This window comes from Aspergillus tanneri, assembly GCF_003426965.1.
Source record: "Aspergillus tanneri strain NIH1004 chromosome Unknown AapTan_6_pilon_pilon_pilon, whole genome shotgun sequence".
Lineage (NCBI taxonomy): Eukaryota > Fungi > Ascomycota > Eurotiomycetes > Eurotiales > Aspergillaceae > Aspergillus > Aspergillus tanneri.
In genome coordinates this window covers 2,798,974-2,814,703 of record NW_022984633.1, presented here as the reverse complement: position 1 = coordinate 2,814,703, position 15,730 = coordinate 2,798,974, and the positions used below count along the sequence as shown (strand labels likewise).

The following is a 15,730-nucleotide window of genomic DNA, read 5'->3' as shown; positions in this document are numbered from 1 at the left end:
CCAAGGTTGTGTAGGGGGGGAGTCGGCTCGGGGAAGAAAACGCAGTACCTGAAAGAACTTCCAGGGACAGGGTCTCTCAGATGCTTGGCAATCGTGTTGTGTCGTGTCATGCCAGCCATCCCACTCTCTTATCTCGGCTGATTTGACTGGGTTTTATTTTTTGGGTTGAGTTTTACTTTTTTCAGCGTGATTCAACCTTTTCCTTTTTATGCGTACTCCGTGTTCATCCATTTATCCGTGAGAATCCATCTACCTTTGGGGATGGAATTGATCGGAAGAACCGTCGAGACAATGACACCGGAGGTTGCAGCGTCAAAATCCGTGATCGGGAGGGGTGGCAAAAACTTAAAACGAAACTTCTTTCAGGTCAGGCACTATCGGTACTTCTGTGTAGTCAGGCCTAGTACAGTAGGTACTTAGAATGTACTACTAGGAAGTACTATTTACCAGGTACTTGTGATAAGACCGAGTCATGCGAGATACGATCGACGATCGCATACGAGACCAAATTAAACCTTGAATTACCTCCCCCCCCCCCTCCCGACAGTGATCGTCGCGATCCTCACAGGTCCCGCTGGTAAAAATACCGTACTGTACGGTCAGCCGGGGGGCCATGCAGGATGGCTCGTGCGGCGATCGATCAGCAGCACTTTCCTTTCTGGGCAGGTCCCGCAGGCCAATCAGCCGGCGAGAGGAGGGTCAAGAAACTTTCATTAATTTCCCCGGATTTTGAGAGATGCTCTTGCCTAGGCGAAGAATAGGTTTTGAAGGTCAACGGTTGGCCAATTTGAGACACGTATTTGGATTGAAAGGCTTATTCTATTGCTGTTAATATGGAGGTACGTGCCACTGCCACTACGAATACCACTAGTTATACTATAGCCTAGATACCTTAGGCATCGACAATACCGACGTAAAATTCGAACTGCCTCCTTTTGGCCATTTTCACTCTGTCGGACAAATCCCCAAGAAAAGAAGCCCTTCATCCAGAGATAATTGCAGCTTCCTGAGATTGCCGTCCTTTTGTCCTGGAAAATGGTCCCGGTCCTCCATGGTAGTTCGTGAACCTCCCAGTCCACTTTCTCCCTCCATCCATGGCCAATCTCGGTTCGTTTGGATCCAGTCGTGAGGCAAGTCTGGGCGAACGTGAACCATGGATCCCACCACAGCCAGACTTTGACCGGCCTTCCAGTCGCCGCGCCAGCTCTAACTCTTTTACTTCCCCATGGGTGGCCAGTCTAGGCCTCGCCCGAGCTGCCACTGTCGGTTTCCCTGCCTGACAGCAGAAGAAAGATAGCTACTACCGCGGGTGCAACGTCTGTATGGATCGGTACGGATGGATGCCCCTCCTCTTCCTCTATCCACTTTTGGCCCTATCTTTTTATTTAACATCTCTTCGTCTTCCTCCCCCTCCCTTCTCTCCCTTCGGTCGTTTCGTCCGTCTTTTCGATTTCTTGTCCATACTTTGGCAAGCAGCACCTGGAATGACCACAGTCTTCTTGGGTTTTTACTACTAGGCTGGCCTATTGTCAGTTGCATATTCTCTATTCCTTTCTTTTTCGTTTATTTTATTTTATTTTATTTTATTTACTTATTTTTTTTTAATTTCCACAATGGCCTGTCGATCGATTGATTTGGAGGTCACTCCTAATCCTCGTACGCGGGAAGAGAACCAGGAACGGTGAGCTTCCAAAATATAAAAAAGCTCTTTTACTAGAACTCCCCAATCTGATTGAGCTCGCAGGGCCTTTATCGCCGCCTCGAGGCGCAAAGACCGGAGTCTAGATGCTCGGGTAGAATCAGCCAACCGTGCTTCCGCTCTGCATAAGCAGCGGACCGGGAAAGGTCTCCTCATCACCCGAGATATTGTCGAGAAAGAGGCCATGTATGAGGAAGTGGATGATCGGTACCAGGAGAAGATCAACCGCATGCTTCAGGCGCAGAACCTGCAGATCCAAGACCAATTTCACCATCATGTACTCGCGGCCCTTGCCGTCCGCCCCCCTCCCAACCAGGCTCACCAGAATCTCCAACAGCGTCGGGCCGCAAACCTAACACCGCGTGCCTCGATGAATGGCGGAATCCGCAAAATGAGTCTAGACCTGTCCGGCATGCGTGGTTCCCTCTGCGAGGGCATGAACGCTAGTCCCGCCTCTAGCCCCGTTGGGGTAACCCAGAGCTATATGATGTCCCCCACATACGACGGGAGTACACCATCGTCGTATCCAGAGGTGGTCCCTGCCTCAACGGGTCAGATCCCATCCTACCTCACCCACACTGCCCATGCAGGCCCCGGATGGCAGTCGCAGGCGCTCGGACCGCCGCACTTTCGTTCCCCTTGGGGAGGGTTCCAACAGATCCCCACCAGGGCAGGTGACATGGGGACGCCTGCCCGACATCCGTTCCGAGATCGCATGGGCTCTGCACCCGTTATCCCGGTGCATGCCCTTGCGTCTGCCTCTGCCTCTGCCTCTGCGGGTCCGGGCCCCTTGGCCCGGACCATGTCGCAGCACACTCGCGTCCGATCAGAGCCCCAGGGGTTTCCTTCAGGGACGACGTCTCCCCAAGTTGAGATAGCTCCCTCCGAACCCCTGCCGACGCCTGATCTCTGCCCCAGCCCCAGTACTCCTCACTCGCCGACGTCCAGCAGCCGGAACACGGAGGCGATGGGGTTGGAGTCACTGAGCAAGGATGGGGACAGTGTATCTTTTTCGCACGAAGGGTTGGATCCCGATTTTGCCGAATTCAGCCAGTTTGCATTTGGGTTGGGCAATGCCCCACAATTGGCCGAGGGGGATTTTAGATTCGATGATTTGGTTACACTTGATGAATTTTCCATCACGGCATGACTGTATTGTATTTTACTGTCTTTTACTTCTGCTTCTGGTCTGGATGATTACTATTTCTTGGATGACGCGATGCGTCGAGGATGGGGTCAGGACAATACCCAGGGATCGTTGGCGTTTACTGCTCTTGCTCCAGGTTCAGGGTGTCGGGTATACTGTACAATAATGAGGACAGAATTTAAAATTGGAATGTTTCTTTGATTCCATGGGTTTTGAAGGTTAGGATCCGGGATTGGTACAGGGGTGGTAGGGTTGCAGGGGATCCGGTGCCAAGATCCGCAAACAGCATGATAGAGTTTATATGTGATACAATCGCAGTTAATAGTTAGTTAAATTAGTACGTGATTATTAATCAAACTAGTACTTACTGTTCTTACCTATTAGATATAAACTACAGAGACTAGACAATAGAAGAATATACAGATAAATAAAATAAAGATAGATTGAGATATCTACAGAGTAATCTAACCAGCTAAGAACCAGGCTTGGCGAGCAAGCAAACTTAAACCAAAGTGACGGGATTGATCCACAGTGCAATGCATCGCACAGACCATCTACATGCAGCTTGTGTGGGGCCGACCGTACTGTACAGTGTACCACGTGTGTATTGTAACACCGAGTAGTCGATCCTCGACTCTACGTAGGAGTCTCTCGTCTTACTTTATTGCTGAATATTATATTATATACTTGTGGATGGTCTATATTAGAACTACCATTATATAGATAGGCATAGTAAAGTAATATTAAAGTAAAAGTATAGTATTAGAAATAGCAAGAGGTTACTCGACATCCAAAATGGGTATCCCTTGGATACTCGCGATACATCCAGTAGGCTATTACCAAGGATCTACTTATTAACCTAAGAGCAACCTTGTAGCTACTTAAGTTTAGGTAGGTAGCTCACAGAGGTATCCAATAATAGTATCTGACCAATTCCGTAAAAATGGGAAACTGGACAGATCTGGTTCGTCCCGTCATATGCTTGTGGGGACTAAAATAACGTAGGTTGCATTCTCAATTTCCTTCTTGAGTGATGTATCTACTCCAGTCTCTCTGTCTCGAGTCAAGGGATACAGTAGTTAGGTATATTAGTCTATCTTCTAACTACATCTGTATTATTAGATATTGGTCTTCAGCCCGTAATTAATCATCCTCTAATAATATATATAATGGATTATTAATCTCGCCACTCTCCCACCTAGTACTAGACACCAGCAAGCCTGTCAAATACATGAGTAGACCTTGATCCTTGGAATCCATAACCCCGCCATTTCGACCGAAGTTCAATCCGGCTATAGAGTTCGCATACACGGGGAATGCCGAAGACTAATGCTCCATCTTGTCCAGTCATGGCTTGTTCCGGTGTCTTATATCCATTTAATCTTTCGTCCAGTCAGGACTTCTTGGATCCGCTGTCCATTTAGAATAGACGGTTGCGAATCCGCTTATCCACTTTTATCCTGTCCTATCCGGTATCTACTGTCTACTGTGCGATCCACTTTATCGCTCATTACATTGACTTCCACTTATTTGAATCTGCTCAGTTTATCCACATCTGGTTCTGTGGGCCAGTTATATAGCTGCTGCTTGTTCTGTACCCACTTATCTGCGTTCATCCACTAATTAACCTAAACTATTGCTAATTTTTATTGCTGATCTCTCAACCCACCCAGTTATGTACTTAGCCGCCTACCCCCATTCCCCATGTTTTAGACTATCTATTTATTGGTCGGCGGAAGATACCGCTATTAGTATTCCTGGGTAGGATAGGATTTGCAGGATGTGGAGGATATGGTCAACCATTATATTCTAATCACAAAGTAAGGAACAACTACCGTCCGAATAATTCCCGACCAATCTCCCCACTACGTCGCACACTCAAACTAGAACTACTGCTTCGTCGTCGTCGACTACGACTGTCCGCGGGATCCGCCGGCCGTAATCCGCTCGCCCGAGCGTGCAGGTTCAAAATATCGGTAAGGCTCACCACCCCCACCAGTCGTCCCGACAGTCGGGCCCCCGGAAGGGCTGATGCCGGGATCGACGGTCCCATTGTAGCTGGGGAGGTCGGGTGTGCCAGCGTCGAATATCCCGTCGGCAGGCTATTAATGCTGCCCGTCATGCTTATCGTCGTGGTTGGTGGTGATGGCGGTGGCTGTGTTGCGTTGGAATGCGAGGGAAGATGGACTGCGGAATGTGAGGGGGTGGGAGGCCCCGACGAAGACGGAGACATGGGGTCAGTTACCCACAGTCTAGTTTCCCCGTATAAGTAGACCTATCTTAGCTGCTGGTCGGGTAGACTTACCGGTGTGATTTGGTGGCTACCACCTTGGCCACAGTATGCGCTAGTGTAGAGCTGGGATTCACGTGGAAAACGGGGAATGAGTCTTTGCCGTCAATTAAGCCTCGCGTCGATAGGATCACTGAGATGAAGTGGGTGCAGGTGTTGTGCAGCAGAGGAAGCGAGGAGGAGCGGGTTAGAAGCTGCTACCGTCAGTCTCCATCCGGACATCTTACGTATATATATGTCCACATACCTTGACATCCGTCGAAGAGATATTTCCCACCACGTTGAAATGGTTATCCACCACAGCAATGGACGAGATTCCTTCGTTATTCATAATGCCCAACGCCTCACTGAGAGGTTTATCTCCACTACGCCCAGTTAGCCATCGACTTCCCAACAAGGATTTGTGGAGCGCACTTGATTGCAACCACCTCGTGAGATCCTATCTGCAAGTCTCGCAGAGCCTGTGGATACAGCTGATCGATCACCGGGAAACTGCGTCCATTCTCCCACAGGAATTTGACTAGTCGGTATTGACTGAAGATTCCCACCACTTCACTCCCATCATGGTCGTTCACCACCACCACGCGATGGACGCCTCCACCGAACGTTTCGACCGCCGTCATCACGTTGGCAGAAGCCGGGAGTGTCGTCATCGGCTCTTTCCGCGCCAGATCCTTCACATCCCGCAGCGGTATCGTGATTCCTTCTCGAGCCTTGCGGGCCAACTCTTCGTATGAGGCAAGCCATTCTTCGTCCGGACGCGTCACCCCGGCCGCGAGTAAGAGGTATGCATTTAGATCCGCGTAGTCAAAGGTACCCACGACCGACTTGTGCTCAGGAGTTTCCCGAATCAAGAGCACCGGTGCCCCCGTATCTATTAAGACCTGTCGAAAAATAACAACGCCAGTCAGCTCTCTATCTGACCAGACATCCGCACGCACTCACATTTGTGGCCTGCTCAATTCCAGTGTCGACCTCCACAAACTTCAAATCGTCCGGGCTGACCAGCTCCCCGATCGAAATTTCCCTCCAGTCCCGACCGACAAAAGCGGGATTCGCGTTATTCGGAGCTGGGGGGTTGTCAATCAGACTCTGGATCGCTGACTGGGTGATCGAAGGCTGTCGTCGGCTGCGGGGGGACCCCGGTGCCCCGCGCAGCGTTTCGCTCAAGCTGTGACGGTGTTGGTGGTTCGATGAGCCGTGAGAGACTCGGAGAGATTGACTGCGCACGGAGGACGAGCGAGAGTCGGTGCTGGTACGAGGTGATGCCCCAGCCGACCCGTTGGAAGTGTCTGCCGCCATTTCACCTGCACGGTGATCTGTCATGGTGGTAGTTGGAGGACGGGGTCCTCGACCGAACGGAAAAGGAGAACAGCAATGACAAATATAGAGTAGGATAAAAACAATGACAAGGACAAGACAAGAGTCAATACACGATCACTGGCAGAGGATTGGGATCGCAGAGAGACGAGAGGAATGAGGAGAGCGAGCTGCGGGGGAATCGGCGTGTCTGGTTGGTGGTCGTCCAGCAGCCAATCAGCGCGTGGAGGGCCTTCATCCCTGCGTCATATGTCTGCCGTGATCCTAAGGCATCCAGAATTACCGAATACTCTGTACATCCTGTGTATGTACTCCGTACAGCAAGAGTTCTAGACAGTAGCTAGAGAAACTCCCTCAGGCTCTCGCCAATATCCTTGCCCCTACGATCCTTCATCATCCGCTTCCGTGGCCCAGACGGTTTCTGGATTGTTTTGAGCTTCTTGCTGGCTGGTCTGGGCTCGGTTCTGCGTCGTAGACAGAGGGTTTTGGCTCGGTCATGCTCCCTAGATGGCAAAGGACCCGTTCTGGGACCAATCTGGAAGTCCAAAATCGGACAGATCAGGTTGATGGTAGATGGCTCGCCGTCAATATCCGCTACCAGACTTGCCTGGTAGGATGAATAGAGTGACATAACGGGCCACTCCTTCGAGACGACTGGCTCCGCAGTCACCTCCCACCCGTCCAAGTCCTCATCCATGCCAATAGAAGAGAGGCCAGGACACTCGTAGACGATGAGAAATCGCAGCGACGGAAATTCCATCAGATATTGCAATACACCCTTCGACAGATCTTCCTGATAATACAGCTTAAGCACCCGAAGATGTGCAAAAGCGCCAGCACCCTGCGCCAGCTCACTCCACGTGCGGAAAATCCGATCACTCAACGCTGTCACCGACATCTCTAGGTCCCCAGAATCGCCGTCAACAACGGATTGGACCTCCCGCGGGGTGGAAATCTCCAGCGCAACCAGGTTCCTAACCCTGGAGATCTCTACCAGCTCAGGGACCTTGGCAAACGAAGTCGCCAGAGTCAACACCACCCGCCAGTTCAAGGAATCACTCCTCACCATACCCAGGTAGTCCCTCAGGGACAGCTTTAGACTCCCGATCTTCATCAGGCGATACTGGGCCACCCGCGCAAATGCATCTGGATAAGCCGTAGCGAACAGTTTCCACATATACAGCGTCCGATTCCGGCTTGATATTTTCCATGGCATCAGCTTCCGTAGTTATGACACCGCACATGGCGGCACTTCTTCGTACCCTGAGTGAAATTCAAGTTACTTACCTTCGACCAAGGCAATCCCATAGATAACTCGCTATCGGCCATGGCACATCGGCAAACAATCCAGGGGTAAGATTCCTCTGATTCGAGAGCGTTTGCTTCATAGCGGCATGTTTCAGCGTCGGTGCACCAGTCTTGCTGGTTTCTTCCCATCCCTCAGGCAAATATGGGGTTTCATGTACCCAGGACGGACCATAGGCGTGGACCCAAGCCATGTCCCCTTCGATGTAGACACGACCTGATCGTCGATCTACACGCAAGGTAGACGTCGGTTGGATATTAGACAGTATGGTATAGCTCTGAAGTCGCGGAGGGATTCATTGGAGTTCACGGGTTTGACGAGGTCATGTGTTGTGGCGATGTAAGCTGCTCTATTAGAGCTTATTCTAAGATATGAATACTCTATGATAGGAAACCGACAAAGTGTATATATACAAAAGGGATGGGTTGGCAAATGGATACAAGTCATGAAGTTTCAGCCGAAGTCGCCCTTTGAAGGCATATACCCACGTGATTCCATCGTGGAGCAAAAAAATAGGATAACATGAAAATCGAATAGTATATGATAGTAAGTAGAAAGAGTGGTGCCTCTTTATATACCTTATCTGCTCTGTAAATGCTTCTACAAAAGTAATATTGGGCAAGTTTAAGTTTACACTCGTTATTTATGCTACTCCTGTGCTGGAGTCCCGTCGCTGAGCAACATGGACCTGACTTATTCTATATAAGCCAAAGGCGAATGACAGTAAAATTGTCGAGGGCTAAAGCAAAACAACAATGCTGTGAAAGATAAATAAAATAAAGTAAAATAAAACATAATAAATAATAATAAATAAAAAATAAACCTTTCGTTCAGCCCAATCCCAATGCAATCGGTGCAATCCGAACCATAACCCCAGCCAGAACCCCCAACTATTTACATCACATAAAGCAAGTTCACATCTATATTCCGTCAGCGAGTGGAACAGGTCCACAATACTTCATGGAATCACTTACCCAAGGGGTGGCTGCAGCTCAGCTGCGGCTTCTGTGTATACTTGGTGGCCAGCTCGTCTCGGATGCTGTTCAGCAACTGCACGTAGCTCTGCTGTGGGTTCTTGCGGAGAGCGGAGATGAATGCCCACGACATGGCGCCCGTAGCCTGGCCGGCGATCTGAGCGTCTTGGCTTGTCTGGTCGTCCTTGCTGCCTGACCACATGATGACATCCGCCGGGCTGGTCTTGGTCACCTTGTTGCGCTCGTACACTTCGTCGCCCTTGGTAGCCTTCTTGAGGAATCCGACCGCCGTTGACATCATGCTGCCCATGTCGCCACGGGCGTAGGCCGACACCACACCCAGAAGACCCTGGCCTGCCTCCTTGGCCAAGTTGGGCTCCTTGAGGATACCCTGGGTCGAGTAGATATAGGGCAGGTCCAGGGCGGACCCCGAGTGGCATGAGTCAAAGATGGCTGTCAGCCGTACACCTGGCTGCAGCGTCTTGACCATGATCCGGTGCATCTCATCGTCAACAATGTGACCCGCCTGGCGGAAATCAACCGGGTAGATAACTTCATCGTACCCATCGTCTTCATCTCCATCCAAATCGGGGGTTTGGCCACCGTGGCCTGCACTTCTTGTCAATCTCACTAACCTTTGGAGGACATACAGGAGGGACCCACTTACCCGAGTAATGGAAAAAGAGAGAGTCATTAGGCCGAGCATCCTTGACCAGCCAATGCATGGCGCGCAGAATATTGGCCTTGGTGGGTTGACTCATGGGGTTTTGCTGATCATCCGTTAAGAGGACCATATCTTCACGAGCATATCCGAAATTCTGGTTGAGGTATGTGGACATGTTCTTGACGTCGTTGATACATCCACGCAGTTGGCCTTTCTGGTTGAAATAGTTGATGCCGATCAGTAGAGCCTTTCTCTTGCCGGTGCAGCGAGAATACTGGAAGTTATATCCCTGGGGAGCGCCATGACCGAAGGCAACCGGATCGCTGGGGGGAGGGGCAGGGCGACCTTGACCCTGGGGGTTCTGATAAGCGTTGACTATACCCCTGCGTGATTAGCACGGTGTAGGGAGAAAGTCAACCGCAAAAGGTTCAGGGGAAGGGGGAAAGAGAGATTCATACCGGGTCGTCCCTGGTACATGGGGCCTCCGTTGGGCGGCGGCGCCTGGCCGTAACCCGGCGGGGGGGGCTACGGGGAAATCGGTCAACCATATGGATCACCAGCCACGAACCACGACATCAACACAAGTATACATACATTATAGCCATTCTGAGGGTGCTGCGATCCATGATAAGGCTGCGGAGAAGGTTGACCGTAAGGGTAGGGGCTGTTGGGAGGCGGTTGTTGGCGATAGGCTTGGCCGGGATACCCGCCGCCGCCGCCATAGGAGGACTGATGGTGGTGCTGCATGGGTCTGAAGCAAATCAAATCAGCTGAAAGGCCCTGGCAACGTCTTCTCCGATGTGAAAAGTGAACCACAATCGAACTCACTGCTGATATGGTGGGGCACCGTAGTTTGGCGGAGGATAGGAATACTGCTGGTGTTGCTGTTGCTGTTGCTGATGCGGGGGGTAACCGGGCGGGCCCGAGTAAGGGGGGTAATAGGACATTCCGGTGGTGGGGGGAGGGAAAATGAGAGCCAAATAGGAAGAAAGGGGGCGTAAATTGGAAGAAGGTGAAACAACGCACAGAGGGACTGTGGTTGTGGCAGCATAGAAAAACGAACGAAAGAGAGGACGAGGAAGCCTACGAAATCGCCGAGATCATGTGGAGAAAGGCGATTGGGTTCGGGTATTATTTTTCCATCTCGATCTCTCTAAAACGTACTCCGTAAATAGGTAGTGATGGTTGTTCGTCTGGAATACTTTCCTATATATCTCAAGTATGTATTATCTATCTATGTGAATATTTATAAACAATTTGATATCAACGATCAGAAAATTCTGAAAATCTGTCGGTCGTTCCGACTGCATGCACATTTTCAGCCAGCCCAGGCCACACTCCTCCGAATCCGGTAAAGTCAGCGTCTTTGGGCAATGAATATTAGTATGAACCAACCAGCGACCATCCGGAGATCTTCGGAATCGTTCCTTTTGGCAATTAATTTGTTTATTTGTTTACACTTTTCAGAGGAGTCTCTGTTTTGCTCAGCCTTACTTGACGTAACATCATTACCTCAAGTGGAGATCATCCATTTCCGGGGCTATGAACGTGCAGATTTTTCTTTCTTTCTGATAACCTGCAGCCCCTTTAAAAATGTCAAAGGTTGTTCTAGAAGCCATATCGATCTTCTAAATATCTCAATGTTACTCTGTTACATAAGCCCAAATATGGACTAGTAGGGGGATCTCAGGGTCACACCAACAACCAGGATACACAGTAAAATAATAATAGATTGTAATAAAAATGTCGACCAGTCATTCAAACAGATTGATTGTACTAGTTAGTTGCTTTTTTATGACTATTTTCTAACTTCCCATCCGTCATATTGCACTCTATATCCTCTACCGACCTCTCCGAGGCATGCCACGTCCTCGGCCACCTCCAAGAGCCCGTTGCGCCGCACCCGGCGGGAGACCCCGGGTTGGTGCTTGAGGCTGGGATGATTCCTCGTTCTCTGTACCAGGGATTTCACGTTAGCGGACCTATCCATCGGTGTGCACACGGGCAGGGTTGAACTCACTAATCGTCTCATCCACGCTCAGGATCAGGCAGGCGGCCTCGACAGCGGCCTGGATGGCATTGACCTTGACCAGACTGGGCTCCCACACAAACGCCGCCATGTTATCCCGGACACCCTCGTGGTCAAAGTCCACACCAGCCCACACGTTGCCATTGCGGTGCTCGACCCGGAGACGGTTCAGGATATCAGTGGCGTCGAATCCGGCATTGTCGCACAGCTGCCGGGGGATAACCTCAAGGGCCTTGGCAAACGCCTTGACGACCGCCTGCTGCTTGTGAGGCACGTTGCGGTCAGCAAAGCCGTGCAGATAGCTCGACAGCTCCATCTCGCAGGCACCACCGCCCGCCACGATGGTCGTGTTCCGCAGAGCGCGCTTAACGATCATAATGGCGTCGTGCAGACTCCGCTCAACCTCGGCGATGAACTGCTCCGCACCACCCCGCAAAACAAGTGTACACGTCTTGGCCCCCGGGCATTCGGAGAAGAGGTTGTAGCGTTCCCCACCGATCTGGCGCTCCTCGAACGCGCCACATGTACCCAAGTGCCGGTCGTGGATGTCGCTGCACGTCGACTGCGTCGCCGCACCGGTCGCCTGGCACACCCGGTCCATGTCATCCGACGAGACACGGCCAGCGCAGAAAATGTCACGGTCCGCAAAGTACCTATCCGGGGTGGTTAGCAAGCCCGTCATCCTGTACACATTCCAAACTCAACCTCCCCCGAGGAGAAGACGTACTGCGTAGCCAAATCGCCAATAGGTAACTTGCTGAGAACAACCTTGGCCCCCGTCTTGTAGATAGCCTCGAGCTTGTTGTAGATGATCTGCCATTCCGCATCCACGATGGCCTGGTACTCGGACACCTGTTCGACGCGAACCTCTGCATTATCCTTCTCGCTCTTCAACTCAAGCTCCACATTCAAGCACACAATCTTAGGGTCCTTGAAGAACTTGGGCTGTTGTTCGAAACCGGCATAGGAGAAAGTCTTCTTGAACGCCACACCGTTGACAAACAGAGACTCCTGGAGACCACCACCAGTGACCTTCTTGACACCGATCAACTTCTCGTTGAGATCATCCTGATCAAGCGACATCACAGCATCCACAACCACTAAATGACAATCCCATATCAGTATTCGCTCCCCTACAATAAAGGGGACCAGCTTACTCTTCGTGAAGAAGTCCGAGTTGCGCTTGATAAGCTTGCTGTTCATCGCGGTTCCAGCCAATCGTCGTAGCGTTTCCACCTTCTTCTCCTCGTTATCCGTCGCCTGGATGATGTCCACTGAGATCTCCTTCACCTTGTTGACGGCCATGGAACTTCCCCTCCGTAAACCTTTGATGATGGTTTGTGCGCTAACGCCCTGTTCGACCAATTCCCGGACCTCCTTCAGTATTTCGCCGGCCAAAACAACAACCGACGTTGTTCCATCACCGACTTCGGCGTCTTGGGAGCGGGCAATGTCCGTGAGAATACGGGCGGCGGGGTGGACGATATCGAGGAGCTAGACGTGTACCACAATCAGAGCCAACCCATGGATTTGTCAAAAAAAATTTTATTCAGGGAGTACGGTAAAAAGAAGTCCCCAGGTTCATAGATAGTCACGCACTTTCATCACCGTAGCTCCATCGTTCGTGATGGTCTGTCTGCCGTTGCCGTCGACGAGCAACAAGTCCCCTCCATACGGACCGAGAGTGCTCTTGATCGTGGATTGCACGGCGACACAAGCATTGATGTTGGAAATAATCTGGCCCTTTCCTTGAGAGGTATCCGTGCCTACACATTCGAGAAAGAAAAAGAAAGAGCCATGTCAGCTATCAACACACAGAAGGTTGGTTCAAAATGCGGGCGGGTACGGACCCTCTTTGAGCACAATGATGGTGGGGGTTTGGCCAGAGAAGGCCATTTTGTATTAATTAGTGCAAAGGAGTAAAAGCAACTGAGACAAGTGCCGGTGGTCAAGGGGTGGATGAGAGTAAGAGAAGGTGATGGAAGGTGGCCCTGACAGTCCCTCACTAATGCTGTTGACCAAAATTTCCTGGAGCTTCTTCGATGCCGCCAAAGCAGGCGGTGACCAATCATGCCGCACTCCGCAACCTTACTAGCAGCCCCTCAACTTCAGCCTGTGTACTTCTACAGCTCCTGGCTTGAAATTATGCTGAATGCAATATGCTTGATCCACAAGCATCTTATTCCTCTATAAGTCTGGAATATAATTACAAGTGTTCCATTCCCTCTCTTCCTCCAGTTGAAAAGTAACATGATGGATGGTAAACCTCACCCAAATCGCTCAACGCCAGGGATGCATAAGCATAAAGGAATGAAAGAGAAAAAAAGAAGAAAATTATGTAAAGTCCAAATCATCATCCGTCGGTCCGACATATTGATATTTGGCTAAGATCTGTTCATGATGTACATCGGTGGCCTGCGAATGGACAAGTCCCAGCGCTTCTTGATGCAGTGCGGCACCCGCATCGCCAGGATCATCGACCATCATGTGGTAATCATGTGCTGCATGGTGTCGTACATCGTCATCGAAATGGCTACTCGCTAAAGCATGAGGATCATGGGCATAGGGATCAGTCATGGCATCATGGGTTTGGAATCGAGGAAGTTGGTGATGAATATCAATGATCTGCGGATCGAGAGGCATGGCAGTGTAGTCGCCAATGGGATCTACAGGCCCTTGCACAATTGATGGATGTGCAGTCACGAACGGATTATGGCTCTGGTGGGCATCGAGCGAGGTGTGGTCCAAAAGTGGATTCGTGCCCATGGCCGCACTGGATGGCAGGTTCATGCCGGAGTCGTGGTTCATGTCACTCGGGTGCTTCATCCCATTATCATGGTTGACATGGTTCTCGTGGTTCATTTGTCTTTCCTGCTTTACATCGCTCTCACCAGCAGAGGGCTGGTCATCATTATCAGGCTGATCTTCAGCTTGGAAAAGACCATTGACCATTGGCAACTTGAGGGTTTCCTTGCACTGGGGACAATCGCGGATGACTCGACTCACGGTCTCCTTGATCCTCACCCAATGGTACTTAACCGCAATAGCAGCGGTAGTTTTGTTAATTCCTGCATGCTGCTGAACATGCATATCCCGCGCTATTTCGTACTGTTGCTGAGGGTCTGACACCACCTCCTTGTCTTTCAGCATCAATTTCTCCGCGTCCCCGTCAGTTCCCCCAACTAGCTTGTAATGGGTGGCTGCACTACGGAGCCGGCTCTTCTCAGCCCGGTCGGCCCCCCTGGGGTATTTTGAATGCTTGAGATAATATCTAATCTTGTCGAAACGATCCTGCGTCAACGAATCCCCGCCCTCCGGACCCAGGTCCCGACCGTATATAATCGCATCGACATATTGCCCCGGATTAGATAAAAGTCTACCGCCTCCGGGGACCTTGCCAATCCTTTTGAAGCCCAGAGCATCCCAAATTCGGCAGGAAGCGACGTTGCTCTCATAGACGAGGTTGAAGACAGCATAGGTATATCCCTGTTGATAGTTAGAGATGCAAGATCATTCCCCCATACGATACGGGAAACACTGACCAGTCGCGGCGCCCACTCCAAGTACATCTCTCCCATCAAGCGACCCACACCCCGATTTCGAGCTGCATCGGTGACCAGGAACATGCCGTTGCAGACATGACTACTACGGCCCGGATAATTGGGTCTAACGTTGAAACTGCCCAGGCAGATCTTGGGCCAGTTGACTCCCGCCCTGTCCATGGCCTGCATCTCCTGGACGCTCTTGATGTCCCCGAGGAGCATGATGGCGCCGAAATTGGAGAACCAATACGGCCCAAAGTTGTCGAGCGGGATCAGATCAATCATCGCATACGTGTCGCCCTTCTCGATCTCCTTGTTTAATTGGTCCGACAGATACGCCAGCAGGGACCGGGGTACATCGTCGGCGGACGAGAAGGGCACTAGGGTGGCAACGGTGACACGGTCCCTGAGCGTGACCTGCCGAGGATAGATCTCCGGCGACAGCTCCGTATCTGTTGGGATTACCGCGGAAGCCAGATCCTCATGAACAGCAGGCATGGTGATGCCCTAGGCCGGGCAGAGCCGGTCACGAGACTGTGTACCATATTAGTCGGCTGATCAACCTGGTGAACGCGCGATTGATGGAGCAGGGAGGGGAGGGTAGGTATAGAGGGAACGACGGGCAATAGAGGACAGACGTGGCCAACTACGAGTAATGAATCATTCCAGATGCAAGAGGTATCAACCCAAATAGGCAAACCCGGGACAAGAACTGGCAGGACTGACATTCTGCAGGAGATCGGAAACCACGTTTGGCCC

General features: G+C 51.0%; 6 protein-coding genes across 6 annotated transcripts; 1 reads left to right on the top strand and 5 right to left on the bottom strand.

The window, feature by feature from the left end:
* Positions 1-1,613: 1,613 nt before the first annotated feature.
* On the top strand, positions 1,614-2,849 carry ATNIH1004_008952 (uncharacterized protein; the record flags this gene model as incomplete). The annotated part of the gene is made up of 2 exons (XM_033573554.1): positions 1,614-1,681; positions 1,745-2,849. 2 exons carry the CDS (start codon positions 1,614-1,616, stop codon positions 2,847-2,849), a joined length of 1,173 nt encoding a protein of 390 aa, XP_033424106.1.
* Positions 2,850-4,756: 1,907 nt separating this feature from the next.
* SDS23 (cell separation during budding) lies at positions 4,757-6,462 on the bottom strand (the record flags this gene model as incomplete). Its single annotated transcript, XM_033573553.1, has 5 exons — positions 4,757-4,904; positions 5,152-5,330; positions 5,384-5,501; positions 5,551-6,020; positions 6,082-6,462. The coding sequence occupies 5 exons, from the start codon at positions 6,460-6,462 to the stop codon at positions 4,757-4,759; spliced, it is 1,296 nt and encodes a 431-aa protein (XP_033424105.1).
* Positions 6,463-6,796: 334 nt separating this feature from the next.
* ATNIH1004_008950 (uncharacterized protein) lies at positions 6,797-7,633 on the bottom strand (the record flags this gene model as incomplete). The annotated part of the gene is made up of 1 exon (XM_033573552.1): positions 6,797-7,633. One exon carries the CDS (start codon positions 7,631-7,633, stop codon positions 6,797-6,799), a length of 837 nt encoding a protein of 278 aa, XP_033424104.1.
* A 1,023-nt stretch (positions 7,634-8,656) lies between these two features.
* On the bottom strand, positions 8,657-10,347 carry MCA1_2 (Ca(2+)-dependent cysteine protease; the record flags this gene model as incomplete). The annotated part of the gene is made up of 6 exons (XM_033573551.1): positions 8,657-8,682; positions 8,737-9,345; positions 9,404-9,775; positions 9,859-9,925; positions 9,995-10,151; positions 10,229-10,347. The coding sequence occupies 6 exons, from the start codon at positions 10,345-10,347 to the stop codon at positions 8,657-8,659; spliced, it is 1,350 nt and encodes a 449-aa protein (XP_033424103.1).
* An 894-nt stretch (positions 10,348-11,241) lies between these two features.
* Positions 11,242-13,325, bottom strand: CCT7 (chaperonin-containing T-complex subunit CCT7; the record flags this gene model as incomplete). Its single annotated transcript, XM_033573550.1, has 6 exons — positions 11,242-11,354; positions 11,421-12,082; positions 12,157-12,529; positions 12,587-12,923; positions 13,029-13,195; positions 13,280-13,325. The coding sequence occupies 6 exons, from the start codon at positions 13,323-13,325 to the stop codon at positions 11,242-11,244; spliced, it is 1,698 nt and encodes a 565-aa protein (XP_033424102.1).
* A 438-nt stretch (positions 13,326-13,763) lies between these two features.
* Positions 13,764-15,469, bottom strand: ATNIH1004_008947 (putative histone acetyltransferase Spt10; the record flags this gene model as incomplete). The annotated part of the gene is made up of 2 exons (XM_033573549.1): positions 13,764-14,915; positions 14,972-15,469. 2 exons carry the CDS (start codon positions 15,467-15,469, stop codon positions 13,764-13,766), a joined length of 1,650 nt encoding a protein of 549 aa, XP_033424101.1.
* Positions 15,470-15,730: the final 261 nt, after the last annotated feature.